Here is a 16932-nt window from a genome sequence, read left to right on the forward strand (position 1 = left end):
TACGTATCACAATCAGTTGACTTTCGTTGATGAATTTGCATGAATTGAATTAACATGATTATTGATGGAGATTAACCTGATACATTAACACCAGCATTGATTAGCTGAATTCAAAGGAAGTTGCTAATCCTATCAGAGCTATAGAGGTGCACTATTACCTACCAATCAGGATCCGTTTCTATGGCTACCAGGGGCTCTCAACATTTTGTCTGCGGGGCCTACTGAGACACCCCTCTAATCTGGAGACCCCCTGTAAGAACAATATAAATATTTTCTGAGAACATTTTAAAGAGGAAACCCCCACTGAAATGAAATGGCACAATGTCACTAACCCTTTTTGTCTTCGTATAAAACAATAACATATTCGCCTTAAAACAACTAACAGTGCTCTCCCATAAAATGTTGTGTTCTTGTTGCTGATGTTTCTCTATTCATGTTGGCATGTTCACGGTTTTTCCATGCTTTTCCAGAGACCCGTCAGAACTCTGTAAGGCCCACTAGGTGTTCTAGCTCCCCTGGTTGAGAACCATTGTTCCACAGCCTCCTGTCCCATCCTCAGTTGAGGGAGAGCGACATTGTTTGGAAGCTCTACAACAAAGGCCTGGAAGACTTTGAACAGGCACGGTTACACCCTGCCTTAGAAAAGCATTCACGAGTTTCACGAGGGAGGAAAAAGGGACCCTTAGTTATTGCAAGTCTGTAGAAGATTGGTACTTTAGCTCTACCTGACCTGCTTGTAAAATGCACCGTTTTTAGTAGTAGGACTCAAGGAGAGGATTTACGGTGTGTCATGGAGTCTCTCATATGATATTCTCTCCATGAGTTCAGCGGTTGTGTGTGTAAATGTGTGAGCATGTTTGTTTGTCTGTTTGTTTTGCGCCTGCGACATAGTGTTCCGTGACCCTTGTGGACTCTGCTCCAGGATTCCTATGATTGGGTCCCTCTACCTCTCTCATGGTCACTCACATTTTTTTAAGGGACGACCTGAATGTCGACATGATCAAAGAGTTCACATGGGTGGTGGTGGCCGGTGGGTTACTGATTACTGTAGAATGGATGTTTGAGTTTCAGCCAATCAACATCCAGGATCCAAACTACCTGGGCTATAATGCCTCTTTAAGATAAAGGTTTGCTTTTCAACCAAAGTCCTGTCAGTGAAATCCTCTGCTGCTCTAACACATCTCTCCATCTCCTCGTGGGACCTCTGCTGCTGCACTGGTAAAAACTGGTATTTTTGTATTTTTTTAAAAATCAATATACTGTATTTCACAACATTCCTTGTGCTGGAGAGTGGGTGTTGTACATAGTATGTTGATTGATTTGATTGATAATTGGTAATAATGACTAGAGCAACAGGAGGAGAAAATGATTATGTAATGCTCAACCTGCGTAGCTGCGCTGACATTTGTGTACCTATGAAAATGTGATTCTAACGGAAGGATTTTGACCATCACAGTAGTCAACCCCAGATCTTGCCGTCTGTCTGCCCGTAGGTCCGCTGGTTCACTCGACATTTACCTGTGTCAACCGCGGAGGTCATCATGAGTGTTGAAACCAAGGCGCCCCGGGTCCCTTGCTGCTCCAAACTGAAGGTCAGTGTTTTAATTCCTCAATGCGTCTTCATCAGGGTATTCAGGGTAGTAAGGACGTGCGCCTCCTCGTAGATGATGCAGAGAAACAGTCAAGTTAGATGTACTTGGAAAGAAACATTTGGAACTTAACAGTGGTCCACACAGAACATGCAAGGAGAACTTAACTGGTGTCTCTTGAAAAATACATATCTTGGAAAGAGACAAGTAAATGTTCAAGTAGATGAAATAAGACTGATTGAAGTATTGGCCAGACAGGCAGAAACTAGGGAATAGTGTCATTCTCTCGTGGAAGCCTTATGTTCCATATAGGAATGAAGACGACTAAGTAAGTCAAGTATTGACAGGCCGCCTGTGTCAGGTAAAAAAATCTTCCCAGCGTGAAATAGTTCCCAGTTCAATAATTGCATGTGCGTCTCTTTATGTGGATGGCTGAGCTCATGCGGATGTTTCTCTCTCACCCTCCCTTGCCCTTGATTTAGTTATCTAACTAACAAATATATGCACTGTCAATCAAAAAAGTAGTGCCCAAAAAACATCTTCTCACATCAACTTTGGTGCTCAAGTCTGGGTGTTTATATGCTGACCTCATGCCTCAACAAGCTTCTGATTGGTCAGTGTCAATACTCCTTGTCACCATTGATTGGCAGATGTGTGAAGCATATGCGCTTGCCCACATAATAGTTAGAAGGTGTGAGAGGGAAGCATCCTCACGAGCTCAGTCATCCACATAAAGAGATACGCTTGCAACTATTGAACTGGCAACGTTGTCACGCTGGGGGAAATTTTACAGCATGACGCCACAATCAGAACAAGATCAGAACTATTGTGAACTATTTCACGCTGGGAAGATTTTTTAACCTGGCAGCCTGGCTGTTATATTCACTGCTGTGTCCTATGGCCAATGGGATTGCAGTGATTGTGTAAACGTATTCCATGGGGAGCCTCTGACCCAGACCTTTACCGACAACTCTGGAGTTGTTTATTCTCTGTACAGCTCAGGTTCGGTCTTTTAGAAGAAGAAAAACACCAACGGCAGATTGACTAACAACTATATCTGAACTGAAGGGACTGAAGGTGTGGGAGGCCAAATAGGCAAAAAGGTGGTGAAGCAGGAGGGGTGGATACAGGAGTTACACGTTTTGCTGAGTCATCCAACAGCCAGACCTGTAAAATGACAAAGCAGTTTTTCAACCTAAATATTTGGTTGAAAGACAGTGCCTGTACACACATTCACTTATAGATAGATGTATGTTTATTTAACATTATTTCATAGATCAATAATAGTTATTCAAGTTATTCCCTAGAACTGACTGTTATGGTGTTCGATAACCTGTTACTTTGTCTGTTATGAATCCCATAACTGAAGAGATATCAGCACATGGCTGGATGACAACACCTTTTCCAAATGGGTCAAATGAGTCTTGTTGTCTGTGTCTGGGTATTATTAGTTTCTTTAGGATTGTCTTGAACTACAGTAGATGTAGATCCACATGGACGAGCCTGCCTCCTTCTCACACGCTGTGCATGTCTTATGAACAATCAACTGTAGGACAGTGGAAGTGCTGTCAAACAATCCATACTCATGTTTTCCTGACCCTTCGGTGTTGTTTTGTGTGCTCTGGGTAGATTTCGGATGTCAGTTTACCCTTCCCAAACCCCAACATTAACTATAATCCGGAGAAACACAAATCTGGCCCCAGATCAACATCTAGACTCTAGGGACATTGCCTTCATCTAACTCTGCTTTGTGTTTATTTTCATAGCTGTTCCTGGTTTCCCTGTCCTTTGTGTACTTCGCAAAAGCCTTCGGGGGAAGCTACATGAAGAGTTCTGTCACCCAGATAGAGAGACGCTTCGACATCCCCAGCTCACTTATAGGAGTCATCGATGGCAGCTTTGAGATTGGTAGGCCTAATGTCCTGAGTACTTAGTCCTAAGGCCTTGTTTGCACAGGGCCCGAAATCAATAGATGATGTTTATTGTTCTTACAAGAGGACATCAAACCCTGGCCCCTAGACCCATATACGTACTTGTCCTGAACATCTATGTAAGCAGCACAGTTCAAGGCCTCCACCTAACCATACCATGTTTCTTTTTATGTGTGGTCTTGCTGCACAACCAAAATTCCTCTGGGACAAATAAGGTCGAAAGTTAAAGGCCTGTAATGGGCTCGGTGGAATTTTCACCATTTTGCTCACAATCCTTTAAGAAATACATTCCAAGAAGTATCGGGGTTGATTTGATTCTGAACAGTAAAAGCCTGTGCCCTGTGAGGTGTTGCCTTCTAACTTTAGCTCCATAAACATGACTCATTGGCCATGTCATGGTTCTGTTCTCTCTCCTACCAGGTAACCTGCTGGTGATAGCATTTGTGAGCTACTTTGGGGCGAAGCTCCACAGGCCCAGACTGATAGGGATTGGCTGTCTCATTATGGCTGCTGGGGCCTTCCTAACTGCTCTGCCACACTTCTTCCAGGGACAGTGAGTACACCCCTTATTGGGTTTATTGACAATTTATCTCTAGGCGGTTTATATTTGTGAATAGTGTATACATGTAAATTAAACGTGAGGCTTGACAATACAGAATTGAGAGAAAATCTTAACACTTCTAAAAGAAGTGGTACAAAAACAAAAACAAAGAAATGCTTGGGTATGAAGAAGGGACATGTGCCTTCTCAGGGCCACTGTGTCACTTTACAGAGGAAACATACATTTCATTTCTTTCCCATGCAGGTATGTATATGAAACAACCCTGTCACATATACCTGAGGAAAACTCGACAGAAAGTATACTGCCTTGTCTGGCCAACACGAGTCATCTGGTCATAAATGATCTGTCCACAGCTGCGAGTAAAGCAGGTAACGAGTCATTCACCATCACTGCAGCATCAGAGTCTGGCTGCATCTGGGAACTGCAGTCTACATACAGTATTGCGGGCTTAATGGAATACATGGAATGGAATTAATGGAACAGTATCAAGCATATGGAAAACACGACTCCATTCCATTTATTCCATTCCAGCCATGACAATGAGCCCATTGTTCTATAGTTCCTCCTACCAACCTCCACTGTGCCAATCTCAGATAAACGGTGTGTCACAGCTTAAAAGTGCCAGAGGCGTCACTACAGACCCGGGTTTGATTCCAGGCTGTGTCACAACTGGCCGTGACCAGGAGTCCTATAGGGCGGTGCACATTTTGGCCCAGCGTCGTCCCAGTTAGGGGAGGGTTTGGCCGGGTTGGGCTTTACATGGCTCATTACACTGTTGTGGCAGGCCGGACTTTGGTCGTCAGTCGAACAGTGTTTCCTCCGACACATTGGTGCAGCTGGCTGCCGGGTTGGACGAGTGTTAATAAGATGCGCGGTTTGGAGGGTAATGTTTCGGGGAGAACACATGACTCAACCTTCGCCTCTACCGAGCCCGTTGGAGAGTTACAGCGATGAGACAAGATTGGATTTAATTAATTTTTTTATATTTTATATTAAAAATTGCCACAAGTTATTTTTTATGGAGCATCAATGTGTATTCAAGACCATTTTACCCTTAAGGACAAGAAAGTTTATTCTAATTGTATGCCTTTTTTTCCTGAATACCGGTCCTAGGAAACCAAAATGGTGTACTTTTTTTGTTTTGGTACTAGCCCTAACACACCTGATTTAAAGCAAAGGATTGATGAGTGGATAAGTTGAATCAAGTGTCTTATTGCTAGGGCAAAAAACAAAAATATGCACACCTTTGAGCCCCCAGGATTTAAGAAAGCGTGCTTTGTGCTCCCCACAGCGTGTGAGAAGGAGGCAGGCTCGTCCATGTGGATCTATGTATTCCTGGGTAACATGCTGCGAGGGATCGGAGAGACGCCTGTCATGCCTTTAGGAGTGTCCTATCTGGACGACTACGCCAGAAAGGAGAACACTGCCATCTACCTTGGTTAGTTAAACACTTTTCAGGTGTACCATATCAACATTGGTTAGTAAACCTCTTTTTATACCGTACGACATCTCTTCAACCTCTTCCATACCACACCGCTCCCTGTTAAAGTTTCCCCTAGATGTAGGTCTAGGATTAGCTTCCCCTCCTCAATCCTAAACTGAACCATTAGTGGGGAAATGAAAACTGACCCAAGATCAGGAGCTTGGGGCAACTTCACCCAACACCTCCCACTTGTATTGTGTAAACCTTGGTTAGAAACAACCTCTTCAGGCATTCCATATCAAAATCTGCCATCCTGCAAATAGCAATAGCTGACTTAGATGTATCAGCTACAGCAAACCATATGGCAAACGAATATGGCCAAACTATCGAACTAACTTCAGTTGAATCTACTGTCTTTTCTGTTGCTCGAACTGTATCTGAAGAAGTCTCTCTGTCTCCTCTGCCTCAGCGTGTTTACAGACTGTTGGCATCCTGGGGCCTGTATTTGGCTTCATGTTTGGCTCCTTCTGTGCCAAGATCTACGTGGACATTGGCTCTGTGGATTTAGGTAACTGACTCTTGAATTAACAAATCATACATTGTCTATTTCATGTACGTTAGGATGTATTTATATGTGCACATCAATATTGTATTTATGTTACTAATAATCATGTTGCATTTGCCTCATTTATCAGTTACTAAGTTGCTTCTACACCTGCGTTGCTTGCTGTTTGGGGTTTTAGGCTGGGTTTCTGTACAGCACTTTGAGATATCAGCTGATGTAAGAAGGGCTTTATAAATACATTTGATTTTCATTTATTTTAATGTAATCCATCTATTTGGGTGGAATCTGAAGTTGATTAACTTCTATGGTGTTGCTAAATCGTGTCAGAGGGTAGTTGTTTGTGTGGTTTGTTTGCAGAACGGTTTGGTCATCTCGGGTTATTGGCTGGGACTTTTTGGGTGCTGATGGTCATTTCTAAACATGGAGACATTTACATCGGTTTGCATTAAGATCATAATTCTCCTGTCTATCTAGAACAGTATATTTTTTTATCCACACAGCAAATTGGGCAGTGATCACTTTTGTTGATCTTTCGAATGAACATTTCTAATGTTCATTCAGGAGTTCAATTAACTCTGTACGAGTTAAATTAACACTCAGTGGTGTAAAATAACCCCGGTGTTGGTGTTAATAACCAGTGTTGAACCAAAACCACACCCATCATTATCATATATCCTAGCATGCTCTATTACAGGGTGCATTTTTTAATTGTTTGTTTCAATTTCTGTATTTTTTTAAATGTACATTGATTGATTAATTAACTTTATGCAATTCAATTATAAATAACATTACATTGTTCTAAACTAATCCAATATGTTACTTGGACTTATTTCACCCATTACTGAAATGGTTGTTCAAGTTTAGATGCTTTATGTTCTGTCATATCTTTGTTTTCCCAACCCTGGCAATCATGCTGAATGCAGGTTGCGAGTGAATAACAATTCCAAATGTTTGATATTCTCATTCTGGCTGGATTCCAATAGGAATTACACATGACTTTGCAAGCCAGCATGATGTGACTTGCAGACCTGAAGTGGCTTGTAAAACCATGAGTTTCAGGCCACTGTATTAGGGTAAAACTAGGCCTTATGAAATACAGAGTATACAAAATAGTATTTCATACTGTTCTTTCCATGATATAGACTGACCAGGTGAATCCAGGTGAACGCTATGATCCCACATGGATCCCACATTGATGGCACTTGTTAAATCCCCTTCAATCAGTGTAAAAGAAGGGTAGGAGACAGGTTAAATAATGACTTTTAAGCCGTAAGACAATTGAGACATGGATTGTGTATTTGTGCCATTCAGAGGGTGAATGGGCAAGACAAAAGAAGTGCCTTTGAACAGGGTATGGTAGTAGGTGCCAGGCGCACCAGTTTATGTCAAGAACTGCAATGCTGTTGGGTTTTTCACACTCAACAGTTTCCCGTGTGTATCAATAATGGGTCACCACCCAAAGGACAGCCAGCCAACTTGACACAATTGTGGGAAGCATTGGAGCCAACATGGGCCAGCAGTTGTCAATGTTAGGAAGGTGTTCTTAATGTTTGTGCACTCATTATTGTAGTGTCTTAAAGAATTTGATTGTCAGGAAAACATATTCGCTTTGGATCTCACTTGGTGATGGTCACAAGACTGAAAATCAATGAACAACCATGTCTCTGTCACTAACATATACAGTCATGGGAGGTAACTACTCGAAAGGCACACTGGAAAATATGCAAACAAGACCTTACACTAAGCAAAGTGTTCATTTAACACTGAAAAGTGTGGACCTGTATAGACACTGGAACCGTGTTAAATGTAAGAATCGGTGTTTATTCAACTGGAGAATTTGCTGTGTAGTAATGCTGGTCTTTAAAGAGCTAAGATTACCAGGGATTTCTGTAGAGCTAATTGTGCCATGTAGCTGAGTCTTCACATTATGAGCATTACTTGATAACATTGATATTGATATTATTGCTATTATTTCAGATTGTAATGGAAAATTAATTCAGCAGCCCAGTTAGTTATTTTAAGGCAATGTCTGATCAACTGACCATGTTCACCCTCATACTCACTCACATCTGTATCTCACTCCTACCCACAGAGAGCATCTCCATCAACCACAAGGACTCTCGCTGGGTGGGGGCTTGGTGGTTAGGCTTCCTGGTATCTGGCTTCCTGATGCTCCTGGCTGGGATTCCATTTTGGTTCCTCCCCAATACTCTGGCTAAGCAGTGCAAGAGCCCCAGCAAAAAGAGACAGAAGGAGGACATACAGGCGAAGAGCTCCTCTGACACCCCAGAGGTGGAGCCGGAGCAGGGCAGTTTCCTACCGGAGGACAACACTGAGGAGGATGCACCACAGCCTGTCACCATGGCTGCCATGGCTAAAGGTATTGCGAGATTGATTCAATTTACATTCCTAGTCCCTTCGCCTAGCTTCAGAGAGGGTGGGGTAGGTGTTGGAAAAAGTAATGGCTCCACCTTGCCCAAAGTTGTGTTTCTGATAACTAACCTTCATCTGTCCAATACTTTGAAATCTATGATCCCAGAGTTGTTAGGTGCTGGGGAAAGAGGCTAGTGACTAATGGAACTGGGGCGGCGGAATTCTTGCATTGTCTTCAATCATTGATGGACATTACAGCTTAGACAAACCTGATCCAGAGTCTGACCACTGACCCTTAACAGACCCCAAACCCCTGACCCCATTTAAGCACTAATCTATGCGAGATATAGAACCAAGCGTTGCTCAAGACCGACAACTTAGTGACAGTACAGACTCTGACTACAGCCAAATGATTACAAATACCACATTCCATTGACCACATTTCATTATATGGTGGATACTGTACCTTATATGGATATTGATACTGTACCTTATCTATGACATTATACTAGAGTGATCAATGTATTGCTGAACATTGGATTTCCCTGCCTCCAACTATTTTGACGTGACTGAATAGTACAATATGCCTTTCTGAATGGTCATTTCTTGTTATTTCCAGATTTTGCGCCGTCCCTGAAAAGGCTGTTCAGCAACAAAGTCTACCTGCTGATCATCCTGACATCCGTGGTGGCATTCAATGGCTTCATAGGGATGATCACCTTCAAACCCAAGTTCATGGAGCAGGTCTACGGGCAGTCTCCCTCCAAGGCAATCTTCTTGATAGGTCGGCAACAGTACAAGAGGCACACACAGACACTTTCTCTCTCCTTCTCTCTCCTTCACTCAGAAGAGAGCCGAAGCCGTGTTGCCATTGAAAGAACATGTGACTGAGATAAACATGACTAAAAGTGTGTGCATGTGTGGGCAGCAACTTTAAACTGAAAGAGCACTCTGCACTGTTATTAGATAGTCCAGTAGCTAACCTGATTGCTCACCACCACTTGTCCACGAGTATCTAGCTCATATTGTGCATGACTGCCATGCAACACTTTTCCCACACAGCTTATACTGTCAGCAGTAACAGTGCATTTAAAATACTCTGCTATGCATTAGTTATACACATGCCTGACATTATAAATCATGCTGACACACATGTATCCATCTATGCTCAACTACGTTCCTGACAGTCTTTACAAATCTTTCAATTTATCCTGTTTTATGTTTTAAAATGTGATTGCATGGCAAATGATTTGACCACTTTTGGGAGAATAAAGTACTACAGACTTGGCTGTCTCTGTCCAGGTTCGATGAACCTGCCTGCGGTGGCAGTTGGGGTCATCGTGGGAGGCTTGGTGATGAAGCGGTTCAAGCTGAGCGTTCTGGGAGCCGCCCGACTCTCCATTGTCTCCTCCTTCCTCTCCTTCTGCCTCCTGCTCATCCAGTACTTCCTACAGTGTGACAACTCAGAGGTGGCTGGCCTCACCATGACCTATCAAGGGTAAGTACTGTAGTTCATGTAATATACAATGCTATCAGAAGGTATCCACACCCCTTGACTTTTTCTAAATTTTGTTAGGTTACAGCCTGAATTTAAAATTGATTACATTGAGATTTTATGTCACTGACCTACACACAATACCTCATAATGTCAGTGGAATTATGTTTTTTACATTTTTACAAATGACATAGGAATGAAAAGAATGAATGAAAAGTCTTTAAGTCAATAAGTATGCAACCCCTTTCTTATGGCAAGCCTAAATATGTTCAGGTGTACAGATTCAACAGCATTGTAGTTACTCCACAATATTAACCTAATTCACAGAGTGAAAAGAAGGAAGCTTGTACAGACTAAAAAATGTTGCAACAAGGCACGAAAGTAATACTGCAGAAAATGTGGCAAAGCAATTCATTTTTTTGTTGTTAATACCAAACATTATGTTTGGGGACAAATCCAATAAAACACATTACGCAAGGACAAACCTAAAACATAAGGCCAAATCTACACTGTAGTTGTTTACCAATAAGACAGGGAATGTTCCTGAGTGGCAAGACACGGAAACGGTGTCTAGCAATGGTCAACAATCAATTTGAAAGAGTTAAGAACTTTGAAAATAATAAATGGGCAAATGTTGTACAATCCAGGTGTGGAAAGCTCTTAGAGACTTGGCCAGAAAGACTCAGCTGTAATCACTGCCAAAGAGGCTTCTACAAAGTATTCCCTCAGGGGTGTGAATACTTATGTAAATTCGATATTTGTATTTCTGTATTTAATTTTCAAAAATGCCTACCAACATGTTTTGACTTCGTCATAATGGTGTATTGTGTGTAAAAAAAGTATATATAAACTCAACAAAAAAAATAAACATCCTTTTTTCAGGACCCTGTCTTTCAAAGATAATTGGTCAAATCCAAATAACTTCACGAATCTTCATTGTAAAGGGTCTAAACACTGCTTCCCATGTTTGTTCAATGAATCATGAACAAGCACCTGTGGAACGGTCGTTAAGACACTAACAGCTTACAGACAGTAGGCAATTAAGGTCACAGTGACACTAAAAGGGCCTTTCTACTGACTCTGAAAAACACCAAAAGAAAGATTCCCAGGGTCCCTGCTCATCTGCGTGAACGTGCCTTAGGCATGCTGCAATAAGGCACGGGGACTGTAGATGTGCCCAGGGCAATAACTGTCAATGTCCTGTGGCAGACCAGGGGGTTTGGTCAAGACATTTACCCAGATCAGACATGGACAGAGAAGGATTAGCTCAGTTTCAAGGGTGTTTTATTTAAATTATAGTTCAAAAAAGAAAATGATAGGTCTCCCCATGAGACCCTCTCCGGGATACCTTCTTCTGGGCCCCGGGTCTTGCTGTATCCTGTTTGGCACACAAACTCCCTCGTTTCCGCTCGGGCACCGTCTCCAACTACATGGAAGTCACCTTACTTCCCCCAGTCCCCTTGTGTGCTGACCTTCTGGCAGCTTTATGGGCCTTGCACAGCTGGTGAGCAATCCGCCCTTTATTACTCACAAGCTCCCAATCAACCCCAATTAGTCACGGCTGGGGGAGCCCGTCGAAACCTGGCACGTCCAGCAGATGGAGCCGTCGCCTCATGATGTACACCCCATCTGCTACCAGGCCTCGACGAGTCTCCCCCTGGTGGCTGACCAGCTGTACGCCACAGTCCGTACTGTGAGACGCCAAAGACAGCAGTACAGTGAGACAGGAGAGACAACGGATTGCCCTCGCAGTGGCAGACCACGTGTAACAACACCTGAACAGGATCGGTACATCTGAACATCACACCTGCAGGACAGGTACAGGATGGCAACAACAACTGCCCAAGTTACACCAGGAACGCACAATCCCTCCATCAGTGCTCAGACTGTCCGCAATAGGCTGAGAGAGGCTGGGCTGAGGGCTTGTAGGCCTGTAAGGCAGGTCCTCACCAGACATCACCGGCAACAACGTTGCCTATGGGCACAAACCCACCGTTGCTGGACAAGACAGGACTGGCAAAAAGTGCTCTTCACTGACGAGTCGCGGTTTTGTCTCACCAGGAGTGATGGCCGGATTCGCAATTATCGTCGAAGGAATGAGCATTACACCGAGGCCTGTACTCTGGAGCGGGATTTATTTGGAGGTGGCGGGGCCGTCATGGTCTCGGGCGGTGTGTCACAGCATCATTGGACTGAGCTTGTTGTCATTGCAGGCGATCTCAACGCTGTGCGTTACAGGGAAGACATCCTCCTCCCTCATGTGGTACCCTTCCTGCAGGCTCATCCTGACATGACCCTCCACTGTGACAATGCCACCAGCCATACTGCTCGTTCTGTGTGTGATTTCCTGCAAGACAGGAATGTCAGAGTTCTGCCATTGCCAGCGAAGAGCCCGGATCTCAATCCCATTGAGCAAGTCTAGGACCTGTTGTATTGGAGGGTAAAGGCTAGGGCCAGGGCCATTCCCCCCAGAAATGTCCGGGAACTTCTCACAGCAAGAACTGTCAAATCTGGTGCAGTCCATGAGGAGGAGATGCACTGCAGCACTTAATGCAGCTGGTGGCCACACCAGATACTGACTGTTACTTTTTAACCCCCCTTTGTCAGGGACACATTATTACATTTCTGTTAGTCACATGTCTGTGGAACTTGTTCAGTTTGTATTTCAGTTGTTGAATCTTGTTATGTTCATACAAATATTTATAGTTTGGTGAAAACTAACACAGTTGACAGTGAGAGGACTTTTTTTTGTTTTGTTGCTGAGTTCATTTTATTCCATTTTGAATTCAGGCTGTAACACAACAAAATGCGGAAAAAGTCAAGGGAATACTTTCTGAAAGCACTGTAAAGGTTAGGGTTAGGGTTAGTTCCTCTCCTGCCTCCTGCTCATCCAATACTTCCTACAGTGTGACAACCCAAGAAGTGGATTACCAAGGGTATATACTGTAGTTCATATGGCGTAAATAGAGTAAAAGAATTTGTAGAAATGTAATATCTGGAGACTTAGCATTTGTACAGTGATTCTATAATAATAATATAATATATGCCATTTAGCAGACGCTTTTATCCAAAGCGACTTACAGTCATGTGTGCATACATTCTACGTATGGGTGGTCCCGGGAATCGAACCCACTACCCTGGCGTTACAAGCACCATGCTCTACCAACTGAGCTACAGAAGGACCATTCTAAGAGAAGGCATGAAGCACAGTGTGCTTGGATTGCTACAAAATCAGATTTTGCTTGACTATTACTATTGCTACTGATTTAGATAATATAAGATAACAAAATACAAACGTTGATCTTTGTCTTTGTGTTCATTATCGTTGCACTGGACTGCCGTGTAAAACAATAAACACAATACATTGTCACACTTTTGACTCATAGCTACATTGTTACCTTTATCCTCCAGGGCTACAGAGGTGTCTTACCAGCAGGAGAGCTTGCTATCTCAGTGTAACATGGGCTGCTCCTGTTCCCTGAAACACTGGGACCCTGTGTGTGCCAGAAATGGCATCACCTATGCCTCCCCCTGTCTTGCTGGCTGCAAGACCTCCACGGGCGTAGGCAAGGAGATGGTAAGACATCTCATGACTAAATGTCTAAATGTGTTCCGAGTTACTCTCAACTCCTCCGGCCTTGTTTATTAACACATGAACACATGGCTCTGTTGTTACAGAGGTCTCTGTTTCCATAGGGACAACAGATGAGTGTAGAACTCCAGCGAACACTTCGGAATGTTACATACTATACCACACAATCCGTTGCGTTAGTACTGGGCTGGAGCCAAAACCTGTGCACCCTTGTGGGTCAAACCCATAACCAACTTTGATGAGTTTAAAGTTTCTGTTTCTCCTTCTGTTTTTTCCATCTTCTCCTTCCTCTGTTCCACAGGAGTTCCATAACTGCACATGTATGCAGGAGCTGAAGGGGGGGCTGATGGCTCCACCAACCAACATGTCCGCCATCTTGGGACAGTGCCCCAGGAAGAGTGATTGTGACAGGATGTTTAAGTTCTACATGGCTGTCTCTGTCCTGGGGGCCTTCGTCTCTGCCTGCGGGGGAACATCTGGATATATCGTCCTGCTCAGGTAAGACAAGACATTAGGATGGATGGAGCTGCCCAGTGGTGGAAACAGTACCCAATTGTCATATTCGAGTAGAAGTAAAGATACCTTAATTGAAAATGGCTCAAGTTAAAGTGAAAGTCACCCAGTAAAATACTTCGCGAGTAAAAGTTTTAAAGTATTTGGTTTGAAATTTACTTAAGTATTGAAAGGACATGTGATTTCAAAATTATACTTATGTATCAAAAGTAAAAGTATAAATAATTTCAAATTCCTTATATTAAGCAAACATTCCAACACTCAGATATGATTCTGAGTGTCTGCCAGATCAGAGGCAGCTGGGATGACCAGGTGTGAATTGGACCATTTTCCAGTCTTAAGCATTCAACATGTCAGGGAAAATGTATGGTGTAAAAAGTACATTATTTTCATTAGGAATGTAGTGGAGTAAAAGTTGTCAAAAATATAAATAGTAAAGTACAAATACCCTTTTTAACTTTACACAACTGAAACTGCCCACCTGTGATTGGAATCACTTTTGTATTGTTTTTGTTTGCAAACTTTGTTTACCCTCAATGTGTTGCTTTTGTTTTGTTTCAGATCTATACACCCCGATTTAAAATCACTGGCTCTTGGGATGCATACATTGATAGGCAGAACTCTGGGTAAGTAAGATAAGTTTGTTGAGGGTATGAACAATCGTAGAACCTTGTGTAACATTCTCAAAATGTTCTATTTTCTTTCAATTTCTTTGGTTGAGGAACTTGAGAAAGTAAAACACTTCAGTAACTTGTGTGTGTGTGTTTGCAGGTGGAATCCCTCCCCCTATCTACTTTGGAGCTTTGATTGACAGGACGTGTCTGAAGTGGGGATTAAAGCGATGTGGGGGTCAAGGAGCATGCAGATTCTACGACTCACATGCATTCAGGTACAGTCAACTGAACTCAACTGATAAATGGACGGATGGATGGACTTTATTCTAACCTCTGTCCCTTCTCTCCCCCCGTAGAATAACGTTCCTGGGCCTGGTCTATTGTCTGTACGGCCTGGCCAACCTGCTGTGGGGGGTGCTGTACCTGCAACTGTCCAAGCGGCAGAAGAAGTTGGAACTGCGAAGCCAGGCCAAGGCTACAGCCCTGGAGGCCAATGGGAACAACAATCCCAATGGACATGCCATGGTCAGCATCTTTAAGAACAAAGATGACCTGGACAGGGACAATGAGAGCACCATCTGAGATACCAGAGAGATTTCCAAAACAAATGGTTTTTGATCCTGTATTGTGTCATGCCCATGATCCACCTGAAGTGTTTTTTTGGGGTATTTGGTGACTTGTCGAATGAACAAGTACATTTTGTTTTGCCACAACTCGGTACAGTCTTAAGCCAAGCCCCAGTACATTGGTAGGAATTGGTCGCTATTTGTGAAACTGATTTTGCTGCTAGATCTGTTTGACCAAAGCCCTGATATATTTACCATCCTCTCAATGTTATTAATGCAGTATTCAATATATGAGATCCCAATGAAGTATTCCTCCCATATGAGTTATTATGAATAGTTTGCCAACCACAGGCCGCACCTATTACCTGTCTCTATCTCCCGCTTTCCCATCTGAAGGACCGTTGTACATACTATAAACAAAAAACCTCTTACAAGTTCTTTCGAAACTTGATTTCTGTCCCATTTCGATTTCTCTCTTGTTATATACAGTGCCTTGCAAAAGTATTCAGACCCATTGTATGTCTTCACATTTTAGTGTGTTACAAAGTGGATTAAAATGTATGTAAAAACATTTGTGGGGTCAACAATCTACACAAAACAGGCGAAGCAACGTAAATACCATGAAACTATACGTGACATCAACTGTGTGAGCACATGTGAAAACATGATCGCATGTTAAATAAATGTGACAACAAGGGGAGGCAAAATGTCAACATAACGCCATGACACTACACTGTTGGATTCAAAACGTTGAACATTGAGATATTTAAGACGTGATAGATCAGACGCTTAGTGTATTAAGGAGTGAGATCTGTAGAAAGAGAGTGGCTGTGGAATGTGCTGGGTGGACGGGAGGAGATCAAAGGACTTCTATAGGGGAGGCAGATGGACATCTGTGGACTAGGCGAAGGAGGGATTGAGGTCAGGAGGTGAGGTCAGATCCCACGAAGGGAGTAATAAGAGTTTAGTATCCGGTTACCCTCTTCCTGTGGAACCATAAGATGTAAGGATTGGAGAGAAGGAGGAGTGTCTTAAGTGGGATATATATACCTGTGATGGTGAGAAATGTTTGGCTGTCTGAATTACAGCTGTAAAGACCCTTTTTTTTAATATATATTATTTCACCTTTATTTAACCAGACAGGCTAGTTGAGAACAAGTTCTCATTTACAACTGCGACCTGGCCAAGATAAAGCAAAGCAGTGTGACACAAACAACAACACAGAGTTACACATGGAATAAACAAGCATACAGTCAATAGAGCATCAATGTTTCTGCAGTGGCACCAGGTAACTTGCAACATCTTGGCTGGGAGTGCATCAATGTTTCTGCAGTGGCACCAGCAACAATGGTGGCCCTCTTGAAGCATGTGGGAACAGCAGACTGGGATAGGGATTGATTGAATATGACCGTAAACACACCAGCCAGCTGATCTTCACATGCTCTGAGGACGCAGCTAGGGATGCCGTCTGGGCCGGCAGCCTTGCGAGGTTTATCACGTTTAAATGGCTTCGGTGTAAAACATTTAAACGTGTTAACCCTCACACCATTGTTCCTGTTCCCAAGAAAGCTAAAGTAACTGAGCTAAACGGCTATCGCCCTGTAGCACTCACGTCCGTCATCATGAAGTGCTTTGAGAGACTAGTCAAGGATCATATCACCTCCAGCCTACCTGACACCCTAGACCAACTCTAATTTGCTTACCGCCCC

The 16932-nt window shown here is 43.1% G+C and overlaps 1 protein-coding gene across 1 annotated transcript; it reads left to right on the forward strand.

The window, feature by feature from the left end:
* Nucleotides 1–978: 978 nt before the first annotated feature.
* LOC118366147 (solute carrier organic anion transporter family member 1C1-like) lies at nucleotides 979–15794 on the forward strand. Its single transcript, XM_035748588.1, has 15 exons — nucleotides 979–1218; nucleotides 1494–1592; nucleotides 3356–3497; nucleotides 3941–4073; nucleotides 4326–4450; nucleotides 5374–5520; nucleotides 5975–6073; nucleotides 8163–8450; nucleotides 9063–9227; nucleotides 9746–9941; nucleotides 13350–13515; nucleotides 13832–14028; nucleotides 14605–14669; nucleotides 14815–14932; nucleotides 15014–15794. The coding sequence occupies exons 2-15, from the start codon at nucleotides 1542–1544 to the stop codon at nucleotides 15237–15239; spliced, it is 2118 nt and encodes a 705-aa protein (XP_035604481.1). The 5' UTR covers nucleotides 979–1218; nucleotides 1494–1541; the 3' UTR covers nucleotides 15240–15794.
* Nucleotides 15795–16932: the final 1138 nt, after the last annotated feature.

Source organism: Oncorhynchus keta, chromosome 33 (assembly GCF_023373465.1).
Source record: "Oncorhynchus keta strain PuntledgeMale-10-30-2019 chromosome 33, Oket_V2, whole genome shotgun sequence".
Classification (NCBI taxonomy): Eukaryota; Metazoa; Chordata; class Actinopteri; order Salmoniformes; family Salmonidae; genus Oncorhynchus; species Oncorhynchus keta.

What these genes read in the sequence shown, in the direction of transcription:
- LOC118366147 (XM_035748588.1), top strand. Translation starts at nt 1,542, where the DNA reads ATGAGTGTTGAAACCAAGGCGCCCCGGGTCCCTTGCTGCTCCAAACTG. An exon ending in CGATGGCAGCTTTGAGATTG is followed by an intron (nt 3,498 to 3,940) that starts GTAGGCCTAATG and finishes CTCTCCTACCAG; the next exon opens with GTAACCTGCTGGTGATAGCA. An exon ending in CATTGGCTCTGTGGATTTAG is followed by an intron (nt 6,074 to 8,162) that starts GTAACTGACTCT and finishes TCCTACCCACAG; the next exon opens with AGAGCATCTCCATCAACCAC.